This window comes from Vanacampus margaritifer, chromosome 13 (assembly GCF_051991255.1).
Source record: "Vanacampus margaritifer isolate UIUO_Vmar chromosome 13, RoL_Vmar_1.0, whole genome shotgun sequence".
NCBI lineage: Eukaryota > Metazoa > Chordata > Actinopteri > Syngnathiformes > Syngnathidae > Vanacampus > Vanacampus margaritifer.
In genome coordinates this window covers 24202321-24221911 of record NC_135444.1, presented here as the reverse complement: position 1 = coordinate 24221911, position 19591 = coordinate 24202321, and the positions used below count along the sequence as shown (strand labels likewise).

The window sequence follows — 19591 nt, the reverse complement described above, 5'->3', positions numbered from 1 at the left end:
ATTAAATTACCACTCGTTTTAGTAGTTTCAGTTAAAAAAAAAAATTGGTCTTGTTTATTCAATTTCAGTTTTATCGTGAGTTTCCGCTAACTAAGCTTATTTGGCCTGCCGAAGCGAGAGACAAAATAGATGGGCGGAGTTTGTGGTGTTTTGCATATTCATGTAGCAGGCAGCATTATCTAATTTGTTCAGCAGCAGAAAAGGTTTGAACACGTGCGCCATCTTGGATTTTAGCTTATCAAAATGAAAGAATCAAAGCAGTTTCTACGTTATTCTCCATCTTGCTGGGATTTTCCGGATGATTCCACCATGAATTGGATTTCAACATCATGCCGACAAGTTTCATTTTTGGCCTAAAGTTGAGGAAAAAAAGACAGAATTGAATGTTGACAACCGCCAGTGGAGAATTAGTTGAGGTTTATTTTCTATGTACATGATATGTTAGAAATAGAATATAATACACCAGAAACACACAAGGTTGTGGGGGACTTTTAAAAACAAAACCCAGATCACGTGACTGCTGCGGGATCCGTGAGGGGGGAGGGGAGGCTCGTTTGGGAGTGTCAAACACGTAAGACATGCTGCAGTCGCATTTTCTTGCCCCCCCCCCCAAAAAAATGCAGGACGTCGCTCCGTACCTGGACGAGTCCTGATCGGACTTCTGATGCCGCTCGCACGCACGCACGCACGCGTGAACATTTGTGGCAAAGCAAAGAAGTTCCTGACGAGCATCCAGGAAGCGGCCACTTCTTCTTGACTTTTTTCTTGCGGCGATGTCATTGGCTGCTGTCGGTGATGACGATGAGCGCCGGCCCGGCGCCGTGCTGCTCGACCTCCGCCTGGGCTTGGCCGTGGCGAGGCGGGGCGAGCGCGGCGCAAACGGCGTGCGTGTTCATGTTGTAGACGCCGGGTCCGAGGAAGCAGGCTCGCAGCTGGAGACGACGCGTCTGATGAGGACAAAGCGCCAGACGGTAGCCGGTCTGGCCCACCCACGTGAAGCTGCACGCAAACTCGCTCGACTCCGAACTGAAAAAAAAAAAAAAAAAAAAAAGGTGAGCAGGCAAAGAGCCGATGCCCAGCGTTGACTCAAAATCACGAGGGCTGGGTTGAAAAAAAATCTAATCAATATCACATCGATTTTCCCTTGTGAGCCTGATATCGATTATTTTAATATCACTTTTTCCCATATTTTTATAAGAAAATTGAATTTTAAAGGCTGAGGTTTTTTTTTGTATTTTACCGTTTTGACATTCACTGTTCAAATGAATTTAAAAGTATTTTCTTACATTTATGAAAGACCTGACTTATTGTACTTGGTTAGAATAAACGTACATGAGTTATCCCATATTTACTCTTATAGTATTGCAAACCTTGTTTTAAATCATGCGAGTTGGAGTTCTCTGCGACGAGAGCAGAGCCTGGTGATGCAAAACAGGAAGTGCGCCTTATCACAAGATAGCGGCTGAAACACTTTGCGGATCAACTGTTGAAACCTTCTGTATTATTATCTGCACAATGACTGATATCCGTGACGGTTGCTGCTGTGTGTTCCCCCTCCCTTTAGAGCAGCAACGGCTATGTAACTAGTGACTACCCAATCAAAAGAGAGGGCCCGGCCGGCAGAGGCGGCAGGAGGTTGTAATCTGTGCACATCTCTGTCCAAAGAATCCAAGTCTCTTGTCTTCCTTCCTTCTTTGTCTGATGTTTATTAAATGTTTTAGGTTGACTGAACCTGACATTAAGACAATTCTGAATCTTTTTAAATTAATATTATATTTACAATTATTGAATTAGAATTATGAAAATATTTTCATCTCATCCTTCCTCTGCAAAATTTAATGTTTGTGGAGTTTTTATCATATCCTTAATACTTAAGAGGGCTTGAAGTTGTATAATTAATCAATAACAGATTGAAGTGAATCGAAAAAAAAATCCCAAATAAATCCAAATGAATTTTTGTGAATACAAATTGAATCAATTAATGAGCCCTAAAACTCACCTGCTGGTTTTATGCCTAAGGTCTACGCTGACGTCCACGTCGGTCCTGCAGCAGTTGGACAAAACCAGACCAACCGGAACCACGCAAACTCTACGGAGAGAAAAAAAAAAAAACTTTCCGCACCGCGTTTGTCCTCATCGTGTGCGTGCGTGCGCGCGTGCGCGCGACCTGTCGTGCGTGAAGTCGTGCGCGTGTGTCTCCGCGTAGTGCAGGTGGCTCTTGACGAGGCGTGACAGTTGCGCGGACGGCAGCGTGGCGGGAGGAGGCGGATCCGATTTGAACTTGAGCAGAACCATCTCCTGATCTTCCTGACAGAGACAAGCGGACGCGTCACGTCAAAAAGCTTGGATGTCAAGAAAGTTCCTTTTGAAAGGCAGCCGGTCATAATATGAAAGCGGGTCCGAAAGACGCGGCCACCTGCTTGGCCGCAAGCGAAGTGGCCTCCTTGCCGACCGTCTGCAGCGCCACGTGGAGTTGACCTTCCAGGATCAGCTGCTTGTTGTCCTCCACCACGTACGCCTGCACACGCACACGCACACGCACACGCGCACGCACACAAACAACACAGAAGTAAAAGTGCTATTCTGGTATGTACAGGCGGTCTTTCTCTAAAATTAGCTATCATTGGGGTTTTTTGTCACTGGTACTTAGTATCGGTATCTGTGACTACTCAAAAGTTGAGTACTTGTATTGGTATTGAACATAAAAATGTAAAAAATGTTAAGACAAATAAAATTCTTTGAAACACAAAAATTATGCAAGTTCCTTTTGAATGAAACAAAATTGATTAAATTAGTTATTTCAAAATTTAAAATAGGTGCGAATCTATAAATTTAAACGACTCAAAAATTTGTATTAACTCATTGACTGGCAGTCATTTTGACTGAAGCAACCCTTTTCGCTCCCGACTGGTTGATCTCTTATACTCTGCTGCCACCTGCTGGCCGTGTTTTGTAATAACTACCATTGCCGCATCAAAAGCCTTCTGTATGCTCGAACATAAAAAAAAATAAAAAGTATAAATACGTCTTTGGGAGCACGGTAGTATTTCAAATAGAACGGATTTTGGGGAGCAAACTTGGCATGTGCACACTCGCACAGTGTCACGTACACAAACACATTCATGATCGCACAAACGTTGATGAAGACTCAAGTTGACCTTCCAGATGACGATGATGTTGAGGTCGAGCCGTTCGCACTCGTCGGCCACGTGAAGCAGGTCCTTCCTCGCGTCCTGGCTCGGGTTCCTGCCGCCGGATGGCGTCCTTGACCCCGACGACCCCACGTCGGCACGCCGAGATTCGGACGTCCGGCGGCATCGGAAGAAGAAGTCGCCGCATGGCGTGGCCGAACTGACGATCTATAAAAATATGATGCGCTTGAATCTGCTTCACGCCTGTTCGGAGGATAACTTTGATGCTAAATTCATTAGCTCGTCTATGGCGTTTTGCATTATAGTCGACATTAGCATTGAGCTAATGACTTTTGTTCAAAGTTTAAATATGCGCGCATACCCGCTCGTTGCCCAGGTTGACGTCGGCAAAAGTGAACATCTCGCCGTCGTCCGACATCGCTTCAAACGCAAACACAAGAAAGGCTCAACGACTGAAGCGTGTTGTCCACAATGCACGTACGCGAGCACGTACGCGAGCACGCACCTTGCCGAGGTTTGCACGGCGTGGCTCGAAAACAAAGCTTGGCTCGTTCTCTGCTGCTCACTTTGCAGTCTGAGGGGGTAAAAACAAAACAAAAAAAGATTTAAACGACACAAAACTGCCCGACATGTCGATCAAGTCGGCGAAAGAGGAGAAAAATGCACTGTAGAGCTGTCAAAATGAATCGATTAATCGACAAGTAATTGATTATCAAATGAATCGACAGCTATCTAAATAATCGAGTAATCGTTTGGAGCCATGAGATGAAATGTGAAAGCAATTTATTTCCTTGAATCCAGTACAGTGGTGGAAAATACTCGGGGCTGGATGGTCTTCCTATTGAATTTGAATTTAAAATTGTCCAAAACCTCTGATTTCAGCATATCAACACTTGATTTCTGTAGTCCATCAATACAGTAAAGAAGACCGATTATCTTCTACGTTTGATCAAAATAAGACATTTGCAAAATTCGGTTTTGACTTTGGAACACACAAACAGTAATCAGGGGGAAAAAAGCTTTTGCAAAAGTACTTAGACAATTAAGTGGTTGAATAATCGATAGATTAACCAATTCTAAAAATCTTGGTTAGCGCCAGCACTAGTGGACGCCAACTGTGGTTGTAGCGGCTGGTGTCGGACTGCGCGTCGAGTCCGTACCTTTGTCCTTGGCCGGGTTGATGCACTTGCTGAGGCTCCAGTGTCGGCTGCTGCTGGAAACTTGAACGATGTGGAACTCGCGCACGCCCGCTTCGCTCTGCGATGCCGCAGACGGACAAAAAACTGACGTGAGTGGGCGGCATCGCGGCGTGAGCCCGGCCCGAGCGCAACGTTGCCCACCGTGTTGATGTTCTCCACGTCGATGAAGACCAGCGCGCTGCCGCCATCCTGGTCCGAACCTTGCGCAGGTGGCACCACGCTGGCCCGGGCCGACGCCTGAACGCTGAGAGAGCGACTGGCGCAGATGAACACCGAGTGACGAACCACCCGGTGGCTGAGGAAGGAAGTAAAAAAAAAAGACAAAATTAGTGAGTTCATTTTGAATTAATTTAAAGTTCCTTTAACAGCACTATTTTTTTTAACACGCAATTCATGAACGCCCCTTACTTTTGTTGCAAAAGTGTAAGTAACACGTTTAATAATATATTTGTGGAGACTGGGGTCAAGTATTTTACAAATTTGAACAAAATGTGCAGAAAGTTATTTATATACGATTTGTAAAGAATAGATGTAACATAAGTTATCCCGTATTTACTCTTATAATATTAATTAGGATAAAAATTTGAATCGGCCCTAAAATAAATAACAAATGTGTCATTCCCAAGACCAAGGTACGAAATCGACCTGATCTTGGTTCCTTTCTCGGGGCTTTCGTAGTAGAAGAGGAAGTTGATCTCGTGAACGCCTTCTTGGTCCGGACCTCGCAGCCAGAGCGGAAGCTGCGCGGACTGTCCCGGCTGCAGCGCGCCGCCCACGGGGACGTCCACCACGTCGGAGGCGGGCCCAAAGTCAGCGGCCGACACCAGCGTCTCGCGGGCGGCCGAGGACGCCGGCTCCGCCGCCAGCGTTTTGTAGGCCGAGCAGTTCTCGGCCGAGGCGGGACTGAGCGGCGTGAGCGGCGTGCCGGCCGACGGGCTGCCGAAGGTGAAGAAGTCGGGGTGAGTGGACGCCACGCGCAGGCCGCACAGGGAGACGCCGCTCACGTTGCAGAACTCCACGTAGGCCTTACGGATCTCGCCGCACAGCAGGGCGGTCGGAAACTGCAGGAAGAACACCTGACAGGACCCACGCGTCATCACAATGGCTGGCGACCGGTCCTTTCGCCTTCTAACGAGTTACCTCCATGAGGGGCATAGGTGGCGTGATAACGGGCTCCAAGCGCCGCTCGGGTCCGTAGCGCACAAACATTTTGTCCTCTTTGGTGTGATTTAGTCGCGGGCCTCGGATCTTCAGGTCCTGCTTCCCGCTGACCACCACCGTCTCCGCCTTCTGCAGCCCTGCGGCGAGAGGAGCGGCGTGCCTGGCGTCAGGTGAATGACGGACGGCAAACGCTGGGTCGGGCGCGCTCACGTTACCGTCGTGGTCCGACGCCTCCGACGAGGACGCGGCGGCCAGGTCGTAGATTACGCCCGTGATGCTCAGGCAGCCCGTCCGGTGCGGCAGCAGCCTCAGCCGAGCCTGATTTGCAAAAACCGGCACGCTCACAGATCATGTTCAAGACGCAAACCAAGATTGTTATGCTCAAGATGCTAACAAAGATTAGACTGACGTCAATCCAAATTAGGTTCAAGACACAAACAGATTATGTCCAATATCATATCAGATTGTTATTTTCAAGACAATAAAAGAGATTTTTACATTGAAGATGCTTAGAGATTTTCATGCCACGACATTTTTTTCTTCTACATGTTAATAAAGATTGTTATGCTCAAAATGCTAACAAAGGTCATGTTCAAGATGCTTATAGAGATTGCTATGCTCAAGATGCTAACAAAGATAATTACAGTCAAAATCTTGACAAAGATTGTTATGCATTGTAAGATGCTAATGCAGCTAAGTGGCTAGCGTCCACTCACCGTTTTGGTTTCCTCGGGAGCCAAGTGGAAGTCCAGGATGGTCTCGGTAGTGACCAGTTGGTCTCTCTGCGTCGTCTGGAAAACACGGCAAACGCCGTCAAAGAGTCCAACGCACACAAATGAATACAACTGCACACAACACAAAACTATCACACAGAAACGCAAACAATTCAAGACAAACAGAAACAAATGAGCAAAGAGTACGCAAAAAACACACACAAGCGGAAAGACACAAAACAAAGACGTCATCCTGGGGAAGGCGTCACGTGAAACTAAACGCATGGCGACCTCATCCTCCAAAGCGTCCTGGTTGCCGACAAGTTGGTCTCCGCTGTCCTCAGCGCCGTCTGCGCCGGCGTGGTGGTCGCGCGTGAACTTCCAGAGCAGCGAGAGGCGGGAGAGCGCGAGAGGAACTTTCAGGGGATTCCTGAACGTCACCTCCACCACCACCGGTTCTGCAAAACAACACGAGCGCAGGCGGCTCAGCACTTCTACACCAAGCGGCAGCAAGTCAGCCACGCCGCAATCCCGCCTTTAACAAACGGGTTACGTTCCAGGACACCCCCGAGAGAGAGGAACCTCCGTTTTCAAATGAGTCCCTTATTGGCAATTTAGTTTGGCCAAATTTCGTCCTGTTTTTGTACAAATAAGTTTTGTTTAAAGATTTGAACAGACTGACGGCAAGTGTACAACGCAGGTTCTGGATCACATCCTCTCAAAAGTCTGATGTTCAAAATAAAAGCAGAACGTTTCAGCACACTTTCACGGGCGATCTTGATTTTCTTTTGGGTGTCTGGAACAGATGAATTGGATTTACATTGTTTCCTATGGCAAACATTGCTTTGGATTTTGCACGATTCAGTTTGGGCTTTGCCGAGTTCAAGTCGCCCTGTTGTACCTTCCACAGCGGCCAGCGGGTGGCGCAGGTTATCCGTCTGGCTGTTGAGGTAGCACTGGCTGGGCTGGAAGTTGGCCGGGAGGCTTCCTCGATTGGCGGCGGCCGCCAGCCGCTCTTCCAGCTTGCACCACATGGACGCCTGCTCCGCGTCGTACTCCTGGTCCAGCGAAACGTGGGTGGCGGCCTGCTTCTCACCTGCCAACGGCACGCCATCCCGTGTCACAACCTGAACACCGGCGAGCAAGCGAGCGAGCGAGCGGGCGAGCGAGCGGCACCTTACCCTCGGCCAGACGGCGCTCGTGTCCGAAGTAGACCCGGGTGGCGGCGCTGTGAATGCACGGCAGCGGCAGGTGAGGCAAACTCACGCCACTCTGGCTGATTACCGTCTGCAAGACACGCAGATGGACGTCAACGTTTCATTCAGATAAGAAGTACTGTAAATTCAAAACAAAACAAACTATGAACATGTCAAAATAGCCAAACATTTTTTACTAGACATTATAGCAAATGTAAAAAAAATATAAAATGACAGGTTGAAGGAGAAAATACGTAATTTTTTTGAGAGATAAAAATCTAAGAGGTGTGAAAACAGGAAGTATTTCAAGCTCAGCCTACTTTTTGCTGAAGGTTATTCAATGTCCTTCAAACCTGCTTTTTGCACCTACAGAAATGTGATGGCTATTGGTTCATTTGATACAAATGCTACATTTTTGTGCATCACAGATAAAACAACAATACTTTTTCAAATGAAACTTATAGCAACAAACAAATCCTTTCTGCAGCAGCTCAACTCATTTCTGCCATGTTTGTCTACGTTTGTCACCGCGATCAACCTGAAATTGATGGCAATTCTCTTCGAAGCCAGCCCAAATCAGGAAGGTACACATTTTCTCCGAATGTCCGTCACAAGGTGAACCCGATGTGTGTCGCGAGCGCGAGCGCGAGTCGTCACCTTGTAAACGTAGAGGTACTCCCTGAGGAAGGCGCCCTGCTGCGTGGCCGTCTGCCGACTGTCGTTGGTCAGGATCTGCTTGAAGGCCTGCACGGCCTTCTCGGGCTGGCCCAGCGTGAACGACTGCCGGCCGATGGTGAAGTTGATGTGGTCCTCGGCCAGCGACCACGACCGGCCCTTGTACACCTGCATGGCCTGGCAGTAGCAGCGCAACGCGTGCCTCTTCTGCGCAACACAAAAATTTTTGGAAAAATTCAAACACCCCTGTTTAATGTCAAGTTGTTTCCATCCTCTACATTAAATCTTTACGACGGCATATTAGGGCCACCTATAAAAAAATTTAGAGGGTGGCCGCAGTATTCCAACAAAAAAATTCACAAAGAAACCAACTTTCACACGAAAAAAACTTTATAAAGTGGCAAAAAGAATTTTTTTTTGTACATTTGCAACTTCATAACCGACTTCATTGCCGCCACCCTCGAAAGCACCTTCACTAGAAATAATAATTTTCAAAGCGGTGGTCACAAGATGGCGGCCGGCGGCTCACCTGGCCCGCCTTGCTGAAGCGATGCCCGGCGAGGATCATGTGGAAGGCAAACTTGCGCAGCATGCGAGTGCGCATGTTAATGAAGCAGTGGGCCGCCTGCTCCAACAGCAGAGCGCTGCGCAGGTCCGAGTCCTGGACGGGGAAAGGAGGAAGACAAAACAAATTGTGAAATTCAAGCCAGTCCAGTCCCGGCAGGATTTCTCACCTCGCTGGTCATTTTGATGAGCAGCGTGGCGGCTTCCGAGTATTTTGCCTGACTCTTGAGAATCTCGGCGCTGAGGAGAGCGCAGCGCTCGGCCAGCACCGGGTTCCTGTCAGACGCACGGCGGGAAATCCAGCACATGACACAACAACTTGCAAAAGGTGAAACTCTGCCGCAGCGTAACCATTTAAAGAAAAAAAAAGTCATTAAAACACACGTTTGCAAATGTGCTCGTGCTTGTTCTTATGCTCTCTAACATGAAAAGACTTTTGCTAACCCAAATACGAGTTCTCCCGCATCAGGTTGACTGTAAAACGAAGGCAGAAAACAATTGCACATTTGAGATATAAAACAGCAAAACTAACCAAACTGGGTTGATTTTAAACATTTATTTCAGTATGACGTTTGGCAATTGTTTATTTTATTCCACAACACTGTGAGCCCCCCCCCCTCCCATCTGCTAAAACAAACACTCCATATTTAACTATAACTAATACTAAGAAAAGCCCGTTTTGTGTTTGTCTTCTACCTGCAGACGTCTCTGTAGGTCTGGATGGCCGTGTCCATGTAGTGTGCCGGGTACGGCCGCGCGGCTCCGGCCTGCAGAAAGGCCGACACGGCGGCCATTTCCTAGACAGAAAATGAAGACGACAGATTGTCAAGTATGAACATCAGCGTGAGCTGGAAAATACGAGTCGCTCTTTAGTAAGATTACAACTTTTTTTTCTCAGTGATGATAATAATAATAATAAACGCACCTTCAAGAAAAATGTATACGTTTTTCACCCATAAAAGCTACTACTGAAATGATTTTGCATTAGCAGGAATCAATTTGTCACTTTTTTTTTTTTTTTAAATAGTGAAATTTCTCACTATCTTCAGCAACAAACTTGTCACCAGCGACTGCGCTTTTGTAAACTCGCTCATTTCCTGTTTGCTGTAACGTTGTGAGTGAAAGAAGAGCACACAAGGACATCCTTTGAACTATTGAAGCGGCTGGGGGGAAAAAAATGGATGATTAAAAAAAAAAAAAGTTTCACCTTGAGCCATAAAGGCAATTCCTAAAAGTGATTGATGACCCGACCCCAACTTGAACCCATGCTAGCTACCCCTCGTGAAACGTTGCCACAAGTGGACGGGCATTGCTGTCCTCACCAGGGCGCCGGCGGCGTAAAGCATGGCCTGGTCTGACAGGAAGTCCTTCTTGGCCGTGTGGTAGCAGCTGTAGGCCAGCTCGTAGTGCTGCACCAGGAAGCACAAGTCGGCCATCTTCCGGATCTGCAGTTCCGGGGCCTCCGGAGGGTAGCTGCCGTCACACGGGTCAAAAATCAGAAACTCAACCCAAGCGCGGAGCAAGTCTGAGCTTACAGGAGGCCGCTGGTGCTCTTGGGCTCGCTGACGCTCTTCTCGGGCGCTTTGCCGCCACCGAACCACTTCTTGGTGGCCGTGAACAGAGAGCGACTCAAACCTTTTCTGGACACCAGCTGCGGGAGGACGGCAAGATGGCGGTTAGTGTCCATTTTGGGGAAGGAGGCCAGGCTGCGTCCGCGTTGAGGAGCACCTGGTCGTTGAGCTGCCTGATGTTCTTCTCGATGTGCGGCAGGAGGCCTCTGAAGGTGAACTCCTGGACAAACTGGCGGATGTGGTCGTGGTCACTGAGGGTCAGGCAGGCCCCGTGACCCCCCGCCGTACCCTCCGCCTCCCTGCTGCCCTTCTTGGCGTCCCCGAGGCTGCCGGAGATGCTCGGCGAGCTCGCCGCCGGACGGCCGCCTTCTACACGGCAGAGGAGAAGGAAGGCACAACGTCGCTGCTTCGTCTTCTACTTTGAAATTTGGACTTTGAAGTAGGCCTGCTCGATCATGATAAAAATATGAACTCATTGACTGGCAGCCATTTTGACGGAAGCAACCCCCTTCGCTCCCGGCAGTTTGGCTGGATTTGGACTGATTTTGCAAGGCCCACACATTATTGTGTTCTATTGCTATAAAAACATTGGAACCTATACATTTAAACAACCCAAAATAAGTGCTGCTAATCTTTTATTTTTGTTTAGGATTATGCCAATTTTGTAATTGTGGAGTGTAATAATCGAATTTCAATTACAGTAATTTCTAGACTATAAACTGCGTTAACTAAATTTGGGGAGTACTGGAGTTTGTTCCACATATAAGCCGCACCCGACTGTAAGACGCAAGTCTTTTTAATGTTACCGCAACTTTCTTTTCCATAACGAGGGCGCAAATTGTCTGGCTCTGGTTCGGTCCCTCCGACTGTATTTGGGCTCACTTGATTTTGTTTTGCTCTGCCTGACGCTCTTGCGCTTCCTTTATAGTGCGCCGCCCCCTTGTGATCTGATGGATAAGCCGCACCTTTGTATTAGCCGCAGGGTCGAAAGCAAGTGAAACAAGAAGCGGCTTATAGTCCAGAAATGACTGTAATCGCACAAGCCTAGTTTGAAGCTTTCGGCGTCAAGTATAAAAGTGACCTGTGAGTGAGAGAAATCACAATTAGATCTCTTGCTAAAATCGGTCTCTCATATAGCATGTGTATTATTTTGTCTTGCATCAGGCAATTTTGGTTTGGGATCATCCTTGCTCCGTGTATTTATTTGTTCTCCTAAAAATTGGATTCAAACAACAACAACAAAAAAACCAGGAAGTGACCTGTGTCAGCAGAATGAGGATCCTCTGCTGCAATGACGCCATTTTCATCAGCAGGAGAGCTTGCGGCAGGAACAACGTCTTCATCCAGCGGATCCTGCAAACACACAAAGGAAATACAGGCTGGCGTTTCTCTGCATATTTGCACTTTTTGGATATGCTGGAACATATCCTGTGTTATTTGCTAAAAAACTCACCCCTTTATCGCTATTTGGCTCAAGCAAAAGTGGGATCGAATATAAAGAATATTGCTTTGGCAGCATCTGGTGGTATCGCGGAGGCAAGAAATACAGCCGAGCGAGTAGAGAAGCTCATTTTGTCAGGCCACCGGCATGCATCATCAAAAAAAGTGCTTTGCCACCATCTTGTGGCATTTATAGGTAAATACACAGTTTTTAGACTTTTTTTTTTTCTGGACTTGAATTCAATTCAGGGAGTTCAGGAACCTGTGCTAAGAGTTGAAATGATTTCACGAAGAAGAGTGGGCCAAAATTCCTCCACAGGAATGTTAAGCATTCATCAGCAAACACTTCGACTACAGGCTTGACTTCTTAGCATTTCATTGCGCAGCGTTCGTGACCTCAAAATGTCGTCGATCAATACCGTTGAGCGCGGACTTCTTTTTAACTGCCCGTCCACGAGCCGACGCTTGAGAATGACGGATCTCACCGGTTGGAAGCGCAGGTGACGCACGTTTCAGGACGGACGCACTGACCTGGTTCTGCAAGTCGTTCCTGTGCAGGTAGTGACTCCACGGGTCGGGAATCTGCTCGTTCTGCTCGGCGGGGAGCGTGCGGGAGTTGATCTTCAGCAGGTAGCAGCCTTGAGGGCCGTAGCGCTGCTTCATGTCCTCGTACACCGTCTCCGCCCTGAAGCGAGCGCCGTCGCACAGGCACGTCAAATTATTGAAAATATTAGTTATCATCATCGTTATATTTGACTTGAATTAGTCATAATTAAATTTGTATTATATTATATATGTAAATCCTGTTTGTGTTGTTTACACATGTTCCTACATCATTTGTGTGTTAATAATCATTCTTTGAAGGAAAATCACTCCCTGAGCTCAATGCTAATTTCCCAGCTAGCATGTCAATGGGATTTGACATTTAACTCTTTGACTGCCAGACGTTTTCAGAAAAGGGTGCCAGCCGATTTTAAGCATTTTGACTGATCTTTCAAGGTCCACAGAAAATTATGTGTTTGGACTATGGAAACGCACATACTGCCCAAAAAAGATTGGACTCTCATCTTCCATCAGAAAAAAAAGTTTGTTTCTACCTTATTCCGTTTTTCAGTAATCAACAATAGAAAATGGTTAGTTTCACCTGTTTTGAAAAAAAACAAAAACGTATTTTAACGTCTTTGGCACTCCTCCATAGGATTTTACTAAACGTTATTTAACGTTTTTGGCAGTCAAAGAGTTAAGCATTAGCACTGGTGATGTTTTAAAAAATGAAACACATCTTGTACTTAAATATACAACAATTCTTTTAGTCGTGTGTTTAGTTTTATAAACTCCAACTCGGGTGTCGTTCAACAGCTTAACGCACACTCAGGACGGTCGAAAAAACGAAACGTGATCCGCTTGCTACACAAGCGGTGCATTAGGGGGAAATTTGCCAACGGTAGAAACGTGCATACACGCTGCACCGTTCGGCACACGAATCATTTGTCGTCGTTTCGAAATCCGGATGAAATGTCAATGAATTGCTGCTCAATGTTGCCTTACCGTTGCTCGTCGCCTTGGCTGACATCGTGCAGCAGCACGTAGTACTTGAGCGTGTTGGGGATGAACCACTTGGGCTTGGTGTAGTCGCCGCTGTGCTGGATGCGGTGCTGCTCCTGCGACAGCTTGGCAAACTGTTCCACCGGCACCGTCTCGCTGGACGACACCACCAGCAGGCCTGAACCAACGGTCAAGGAAACGCAGCCGGCGCCGGCAAAAAAAAAGCGAAAAAAAAAAAAAGCACGACGGCTGACAAGGATACAGGCCAGGTAGTGGTTGAGGAACTCGTGGTCGGAGGCTGGCATGGACTGAAGAAAGTTCTCCCTGTAGGCCTCGAACCAGGGCGTGGTCGCTGGGCAGACAAAAAGCGGCAACAGTCAACACACAGCGGAGAAAAATGGCACGCTTGCTTGGTGATGTCCTCCGACGCCGCACAGCTGCTGTCACATGCTCGCGCGAGGAGATCATTTGGAAGCATTTTAACATCTGACAGACGAGAAGATCTCGAGAAAGTAGGATTTCTGAGAAGGATCGTGGACAGAGGTGGCAAATCCAGGTCCAGAAAGTAAAAACCCTGTCACAGTTTGGCTTTAGCCATTGACGCTAGCTAGCTAGCTAGCTCCATCCATCCATCCATTTTCTTGGCCGCTTTTTCCTCACAAGGGTCGCGGGGGTGCTGGAGCCTATCCCAGCTGGCTTCGGGCAGTAGGCGGGGTACACCCTGAACTGGTTGCCAGCCAATCGCAGGGCACACAGAGACGAACAACCACACTCACATTCACACCTAGGGACAATTTGGAGTGTTCAATTAACCTGCCATGCATGTTTTTGGAATGTGGGAGGAAACCGGAGTACCCGGTGAAAACCCACGCAAGCACGGGGAGAACATGCAAACTCCACCCAGGAAGGCCGAAGCCCGGACTCGATCTCACGTCCTCTGCACTGGGAGGCGGACGTGCTAACCAGTCAGCCACCGTGCTGCCGCTAGCTAGCTCCCTAGCAGGTAAAGAGCACCATGGGAGCTAGCTAAAGCGGCTAGCTAGCTAGCACCTGGGACTAAAGCCAAACTGTGGCACAGTGTGTTAGAATAAATGTACATAAGTTATCCCATATTTACTCTTTTAGTAATTGCAAAGAATTTATTCAGTAGTGTGATGTATGTTTAAACCGCGTGGGTTGGAGTCGTCTGTGGTGAGAAGAAGCTGCAGTCGCAAAACAGGAACTGAAACCTGACAAGATAGCGGCTGGAACATTCTGCAGTTGAACTGTGAACTCCGACTGAAGAAAAACGGTTGCATTCATGTCTGCGCAATAAGTCGCATCTGGGATGATTGCCTTGTTGCTGCTATGTGCATCCCCAAATCCTTTAGAGCAGCAATAGGCTATGTAACCAGGGACTTGCCAATAAAAAGAGAGGGCTCGGCGGAATGTGATTCAGAGCGGGTAGGAGATTGTAATCGGTGCACATCTCTGTTTTGTTCTCCTCGCGAGCAAAAATAATCCAAGACAGTTAGTTGTCTTCCTTCCTGGTCTGCTGTTTATTAAATGTTCTAGGTTGACTGAACCTGACAGTTTTTTTTTACTTTCTGGACCTGGATTTGCCGCCTCTGATCATGGAGGATTGTGATGATCTGAATGAACTTAAGAGAGAAAAAAAGACTCTGGGAGAAGAAGGTCTTGGGATTTCATGATTCAACAGGATCTGTGCTTTTCAAGAAGATTTTTTGGGAACGGGATCTTGGGAGAGGATTTTCAACTGAGAGAAGTGCGGATCATGGAAGAGTAAAAGGCTTTGCAAGGAAGACGATATTGAACGAAGAGAGCTCTCTAGAAGAAGCTTTTAGAGACAAGAATTGTAGGTTCGTAATTAGCAAAGCTTTAGCTCGACGCTTCAAACTCATTTCCTAGTCGGCGTCCGCGGCTTCGTCGATGAAAAGAAACTCGTCTTGGTCTTTCCTAGTTAGACGTTCAATCAATGGTACAAAAATGACACACACACAAATGAAATATCAAAGAGGAGTAATTGGGGAGTACCGGAGGAGGAGGTCAAAAAACGGTGCGGCTCTTCTCCATATTGCTTGACCGCATTACTGCCGTGGACCACAAAAGTCCCCTCCGCAGAAAGGCAAGCAAAGAGGTCCGGAAGTACGATGAAATGTTACATCCGATATTTACACATTTCAAACGCAAACAATATCGGTTGCCTTAGAATTATTCATTACACACACAAACAATACTTCATTTAAAATCAAATTTAGGCTCCTACAAGAATTTTGACATTTTACGGACCTCAGAAATCACAAAGCAGCACAAACAGATCTTGGTTGGAAGATGTAGAAGAAGATTTTGAAAGAAGAGAATCTCAAGATTTTAGGAGAGTACGTGATTAAAGACGGGAAGAGATGTTTTTTTGGAACAGAAAGATCTTGAAAAGTTGCTCTTGGGAAAAATCTGGGAGACCAGGAGGATCTTGGAGAACAATTTTAGGGGCATACGACCTGAGGAGGATCTCGGAGGAGGCGGACCTTGGGAAATCAAGATCTGCGAAAATTCACAAGAAGCAGCAGCGGATCTCCAGAATCTTTGCAGATGATCTTGAAAGAGCGAAATCTGCGAGAAGACCTTGAAGTGATCGGAGGAGAAGACGATCTTGGCAGGAAGGATCAGGACGGTCGGGCCACTCGGCTCGCGTGAAAAGTGTGCAACTCCAAGCAGAAAAATGCTGAACCATCATTTTGGTTTGTGAAAATGAAGCAATCATAAAACACTTGACAGTCTCATCATGCGCGAGTTCAACACGTGAAGCAGGTTCTAATCTACAAAGAGGTGTCGGGAGCAGGAAGAACGGAAGCACCAGGAGCGCCAGGAGAGGAAGCGAGAGGAGCAGCTCTACGTTCTACATGGCCACACACGACGGGCGGGGGTACCTGAGAAGAGCTTGGAGGTGCACACCTCCGTCAGCGTGTCTCTCCACGAACTGAACCAGGGGGCGCTACATTTAAGAGCTTCATCTGACAGGTGGAAGCACAGAGCGGCCAAAAGAAAAGCGTCACCATAGCAACACAAAGCACAATCCTGACATCACACTTGCTCAGGCCAATCACAGCTCACCTGTTGTCTGAAGCTGTGATTGGTTGGTACGTGAGCAACTGTCATGTCATTTTCACTTGAAAGCGAGTGGCAAAATGGCCGCCTTATGATATTGGTCCAAAGTGCAGCATTTTGCTGCTTAACTCATATTCCATTAATGCAATATTAAGCACAATTCCGTATTTAGACTCGTGGCGCTGCATAGAACATATTACTGTCAAGATTTTTGGGGGCTTGACTTCCCCTTTAACTCAATGTCTGGCAGCCATTTTCACTGAAGCAACCCCCTTCACTCCCGGCTGCTTTACTGGATTTGGACAGATTTTGTAACACCCACAGAATATTCTGTTCTATTGCTATAAAAACATGGAAGCTACCAAAAAAAAAAGTACAGTTCTATCCGTTTCCGTTTTGCAGCAATTAGAATTAGAATATAGACAAGTTTCATCATTATTCACAAAACTGTTTAAAACTGTGGGAAAAAGAGCTTGTTGCATCATGACCCTGGTTGATCTCTTATACTCTGCTGCCACATGCTGGACATTTTTTGTAATAACTACCATTGCTTTAAGCGACCTCTTCAGTTCAGAGTCTGCATCAAAGCAGCCACATTTAAAAAAACATCAAAAATGTATAAATACGCTTTTGGAAGCATAGCAATATTTAAAAATGGAAAGTTTTTATACGGTTTTGGGAGCAAATGAGTTAATCCTGTCTGAATCCTTTACGCTGTCTTGAAACCCTCATCCAAAACTTGGTTTAAAAACCTAATGCTAGATTTAACCCTTAATTTGAATCCCTAACTTGGCCTTGAAATCTCCATCCAGTTAGTGAAAGCCCACACGCTCGCTTTTTCTTTGGCTTTTTTCCCCAGCGAGCTGATGATAACCATCGAAAGTGCAGTCTACGGACCGGCATGAAAATGTCGCCAAAGTTACCGTTGAAGCTGAGGTCGTAGTCTCCCGCAGCGACGGCGGTGGAGACGGCGCCCTCCTGTGGCTGGCAGGAGAGCACCACCTGGTTGAGGCGGCGGCGCTGGCCCGGGCTGAGGGTGGCGGAGGGCGGGGCGGAGCTTGACGGCTGTGGGGCGGTGCCTGACGGCTGTGGGGCGGTGCCTGACGTCTGCGGGCCGGCGCCGGGCACCACCTTGGTCACGCAGATGCGAAGGTTCTTGACCACTTGAAGCTGGTTGTTAGGGTCCCGTAAATGTCCTGAATGGCAACAACATTAGCATTAGCATGAGCTCACATCTAGCCATTTTCTATATTCTATATTTTCTATTCACCTGTTAGTGTCAGGGCCCGTCATTCAAACAATATCCTGGTCCTAGTTATGTATGATAATAAACCGTACTTTGGCACCCTGGCACTTGTTCTTTCAACGAACTTGACGGCCAATTTTTTAAGCTCTAACCCGACTTGAAATCGACACGAGGTTTGAAACCCTCATTTAAAACCCCACCCTTGTTTGAAACCCTAACACTGACTTAAAATACTACTTTACCAACATGATACTTGTTTGACGGTCCACATGCCTCGTTTTGACACCCTAATTCAGTGGTGTCCAAACTCGGTCCTCGGGGGCCGGTAGTCCCGCAGGTTTTGGATATTTCTCTCCTCCAACACAGCTGAAGCTCATCAGCAAGCTCTGCATAAGCATGATAACGACCTTGTTGATTGGAACAGGTGCGTTGGAGCAGGGAAACCTCAAAAACCTGCAGGACTACCGGCCCTCGAGGACCGAGTTTGGACACCACTGCCCTAATTTAAAACCCTAACACGAAAACCTAAAATGTCCTTTAAGGGGAAGTCAAACATTTTCTTTGCACATCGTGATTAATATTGCGTTTGAGGCAAATGAATTAAGCAGAACAATCCACCCATTTCTATCCATGTGAGGGGGCAGCCAATTTGCAACTTGCTGTCGATTAAAAATGACATCACAGTTGAACATCACATGACCAAATATGGAAAAGAGACTAGCGGGACTTGCACAGAGCATATTTTGAAGACATGTTTTGGATCGACTTCCCCTTTAAAACGTACTTTGAAATGAACCTTGGTTTTAAAGCCTCAACCAAACCCAGTATTTAATTAGACACAAGCATGAAACTATGTAATATTCTACTTTGAAAGGCCAACCAGTCTTCATTCACAATATGACATTTGTTGAAGTTGAATCCTGACACCGCACTTTCAAACCCTCATTTAAAACCCTACACTTCGGACCCTTAACCCGTCTTCCAGCCCTACTTTGACAGCCGTGACATCACCACACAACGGAAGCAGTGATGATGAAGAAAATTGTTTTGGAGCATTAGCAGGCTGAAGCTGCACAAACATGAAGAAGTGGGTTCAAGAAGACACACGAAAGCAGATGGACTCGTCGAGCATGGAGGACTTCAAAAGGGAAAAGTCAAAGTCGTTTTCAATGACAACTCCCTATTAAAGGCACTTAAAGCGCGGGCCTGCTGTTAGCACGCCGGCTAACTGCTGTCAAAGTCCCGCAGCTCAGGTGTCACGAAGCCCGGGCAGGTGTCGCTAAGCTCCCGCCGCCGGTGCTTAGTCACGAGCTAGCCGCGGTGCTAACAACCCGAAGCGATGTCACCCGGTTTGGCCCGGAGTTAACCGGCGAGTCTCCCAAGGTCGCTCGTACCTTCGGAAGTGAGCCGACAGAAAGGCCTGAGCAGCTCGGCGAAGTTGAGCTTGTTTTTGCGGGTGAGCCTCTCCGCCTCGTCGCTGCACAGCACTGCCACCATCGGCACGAACGAGTCCTGGACGAACTCCTGGACGGACTGCACGCATTGCGCCATGGCGGGGCCGCGTCACGGAGTCGCCGAGGGCAGGGCTGGCTGGCGGGCTGGCCTGCTGGCTGGCGGGCTGGCGGGCTGGGGAGTGGACGTCGGGGGCTCGGTCGGAGGTCGGCGGCGGGGGAAGCTGTCACATCCTGGAGAAGAACCGCGGAGGACTCGCGTCGGAGCGGCGGCCTTGTTGTCTGGCGGCTCCTTTCCGGTTTGTGGGACTGGCGGGTCATGTGACGAGCGCCACAAGCTGTCCCACAATGTGCCTGAACAAAAAGCGCAAACGTCAAAACAAAGATGCCTCGACGAGTTTGGGAGGAAAATCTTGCCAATCATTGACTCTCATTATAATTGCCTTGAATTAAAAGAAAAACACGCCAATAAACGGTGTATCGGGTTTATTAACAAAAAAAGTGGCGAGATTGGTTTAAAAAAAGAAAAGATTAAAAAACAGGTTTTCCGCGAAAAACAAGGATACCCCCCCC

General features: G+C 47.5%; 1 protein-coding gene across 8 annotated transcripts; it reads right to left on the bottom strand.

The window, feature by feature from the left end:
- Positions 1–139: 139 nt before the first annotated feature.
- On the bottom strand, positions 140–19357 carry trappc8 (trafficking protein particle complex subunit 8). 8 transcript variants are annotated; one of them, XR_013296401.1, is made up of 30 exons: positions 18962–19356; positions 17245–17517; positions 16144–16227; positions 13479–13568; positions 13220–13394; positions 12203–12356; positions 11491–11584; positions 10389–10600; positions 10196–10311; positions 9983–10133; positions 9357–9457; positions 8831–8936; positions 8626–8757; positions 8079–8303; positions 7407–7512; positions 7127–7321; positions 6517–6683; positions 6229–6303; positions 5492–5830; positions 4997–5427; positions 4493–4646; positions 4313–4409; positions 3658–3726; positions 3514–3572; positions 3159–3359; positions 2417–2518; positions 2168–2307; positions 2000–2089; positions 639–1026; positions 140–353 (listed from the first exon to the last, which is right to left on the bottom strand). XR_013296401.1 is itself a non-coding variant. In XM_077583839.1 (30 exons), the coding sequence occupies exons 1-30, from the start codon at positions 19116–19118 to the stop codon at positions 777–779; spliced, it is 4515 nt and encodes a 1504-aa protein (XP_077439965.1). In that variant the 5' UTR covers positions 19119–19355; the 3' UTR covers positions 401–776. The 8 variants fall into 8 exon arrangements, 7 of the variants coding, with proteins under 7 accessions (XP_077439965.1, XP_077439966.1, XP_077439964.1 ...); XM_077583839.1 differs by lacking the exon at positions 140–353 and having other exon boundaries at positions 401–1026; positions 3111–3359; positions 5492–5649; positions 5728–5830; positions 18962–19355; XM_077583840.1 differs by lacking the exon at positions 140–353 and having other exon boundaries at positions 401–1026; positions 5492–5649; positions 5728–5830; positions 18962–19354.
- Between the last annotated feature and the right edge of the window lie 234 nt (positions 19358–19591).

What these genes read in the sequence shown, in the direction of transcription:
- trappc8 (XM_077583838.1), bottom strand. Translation starts at nt 19,118, where the DNA reads ATGGCGCAATGCGTGCAGTCCGTCCAGGAGTTCGTCCAGGACTCGTTC. An exon ending in GAGAAAGGAACCAAGATCAG is followed by an intron (nt 4,647 to 4,996) that starts GTCGATTTCGTA and finishes TTCCTTCCTCAG; the next exon opens with CCACCGGGTGGTTCGTCACT. An exon ending in CTTAGGCATAAAACCAGCAG is followed by an intron (nt 1,027 to 1,999) that starts GTGAGTTTTAGG and finishes TTTTTTTTTCAG; the next exon opens with TTCGGAGTCGAGCGAGTTTG.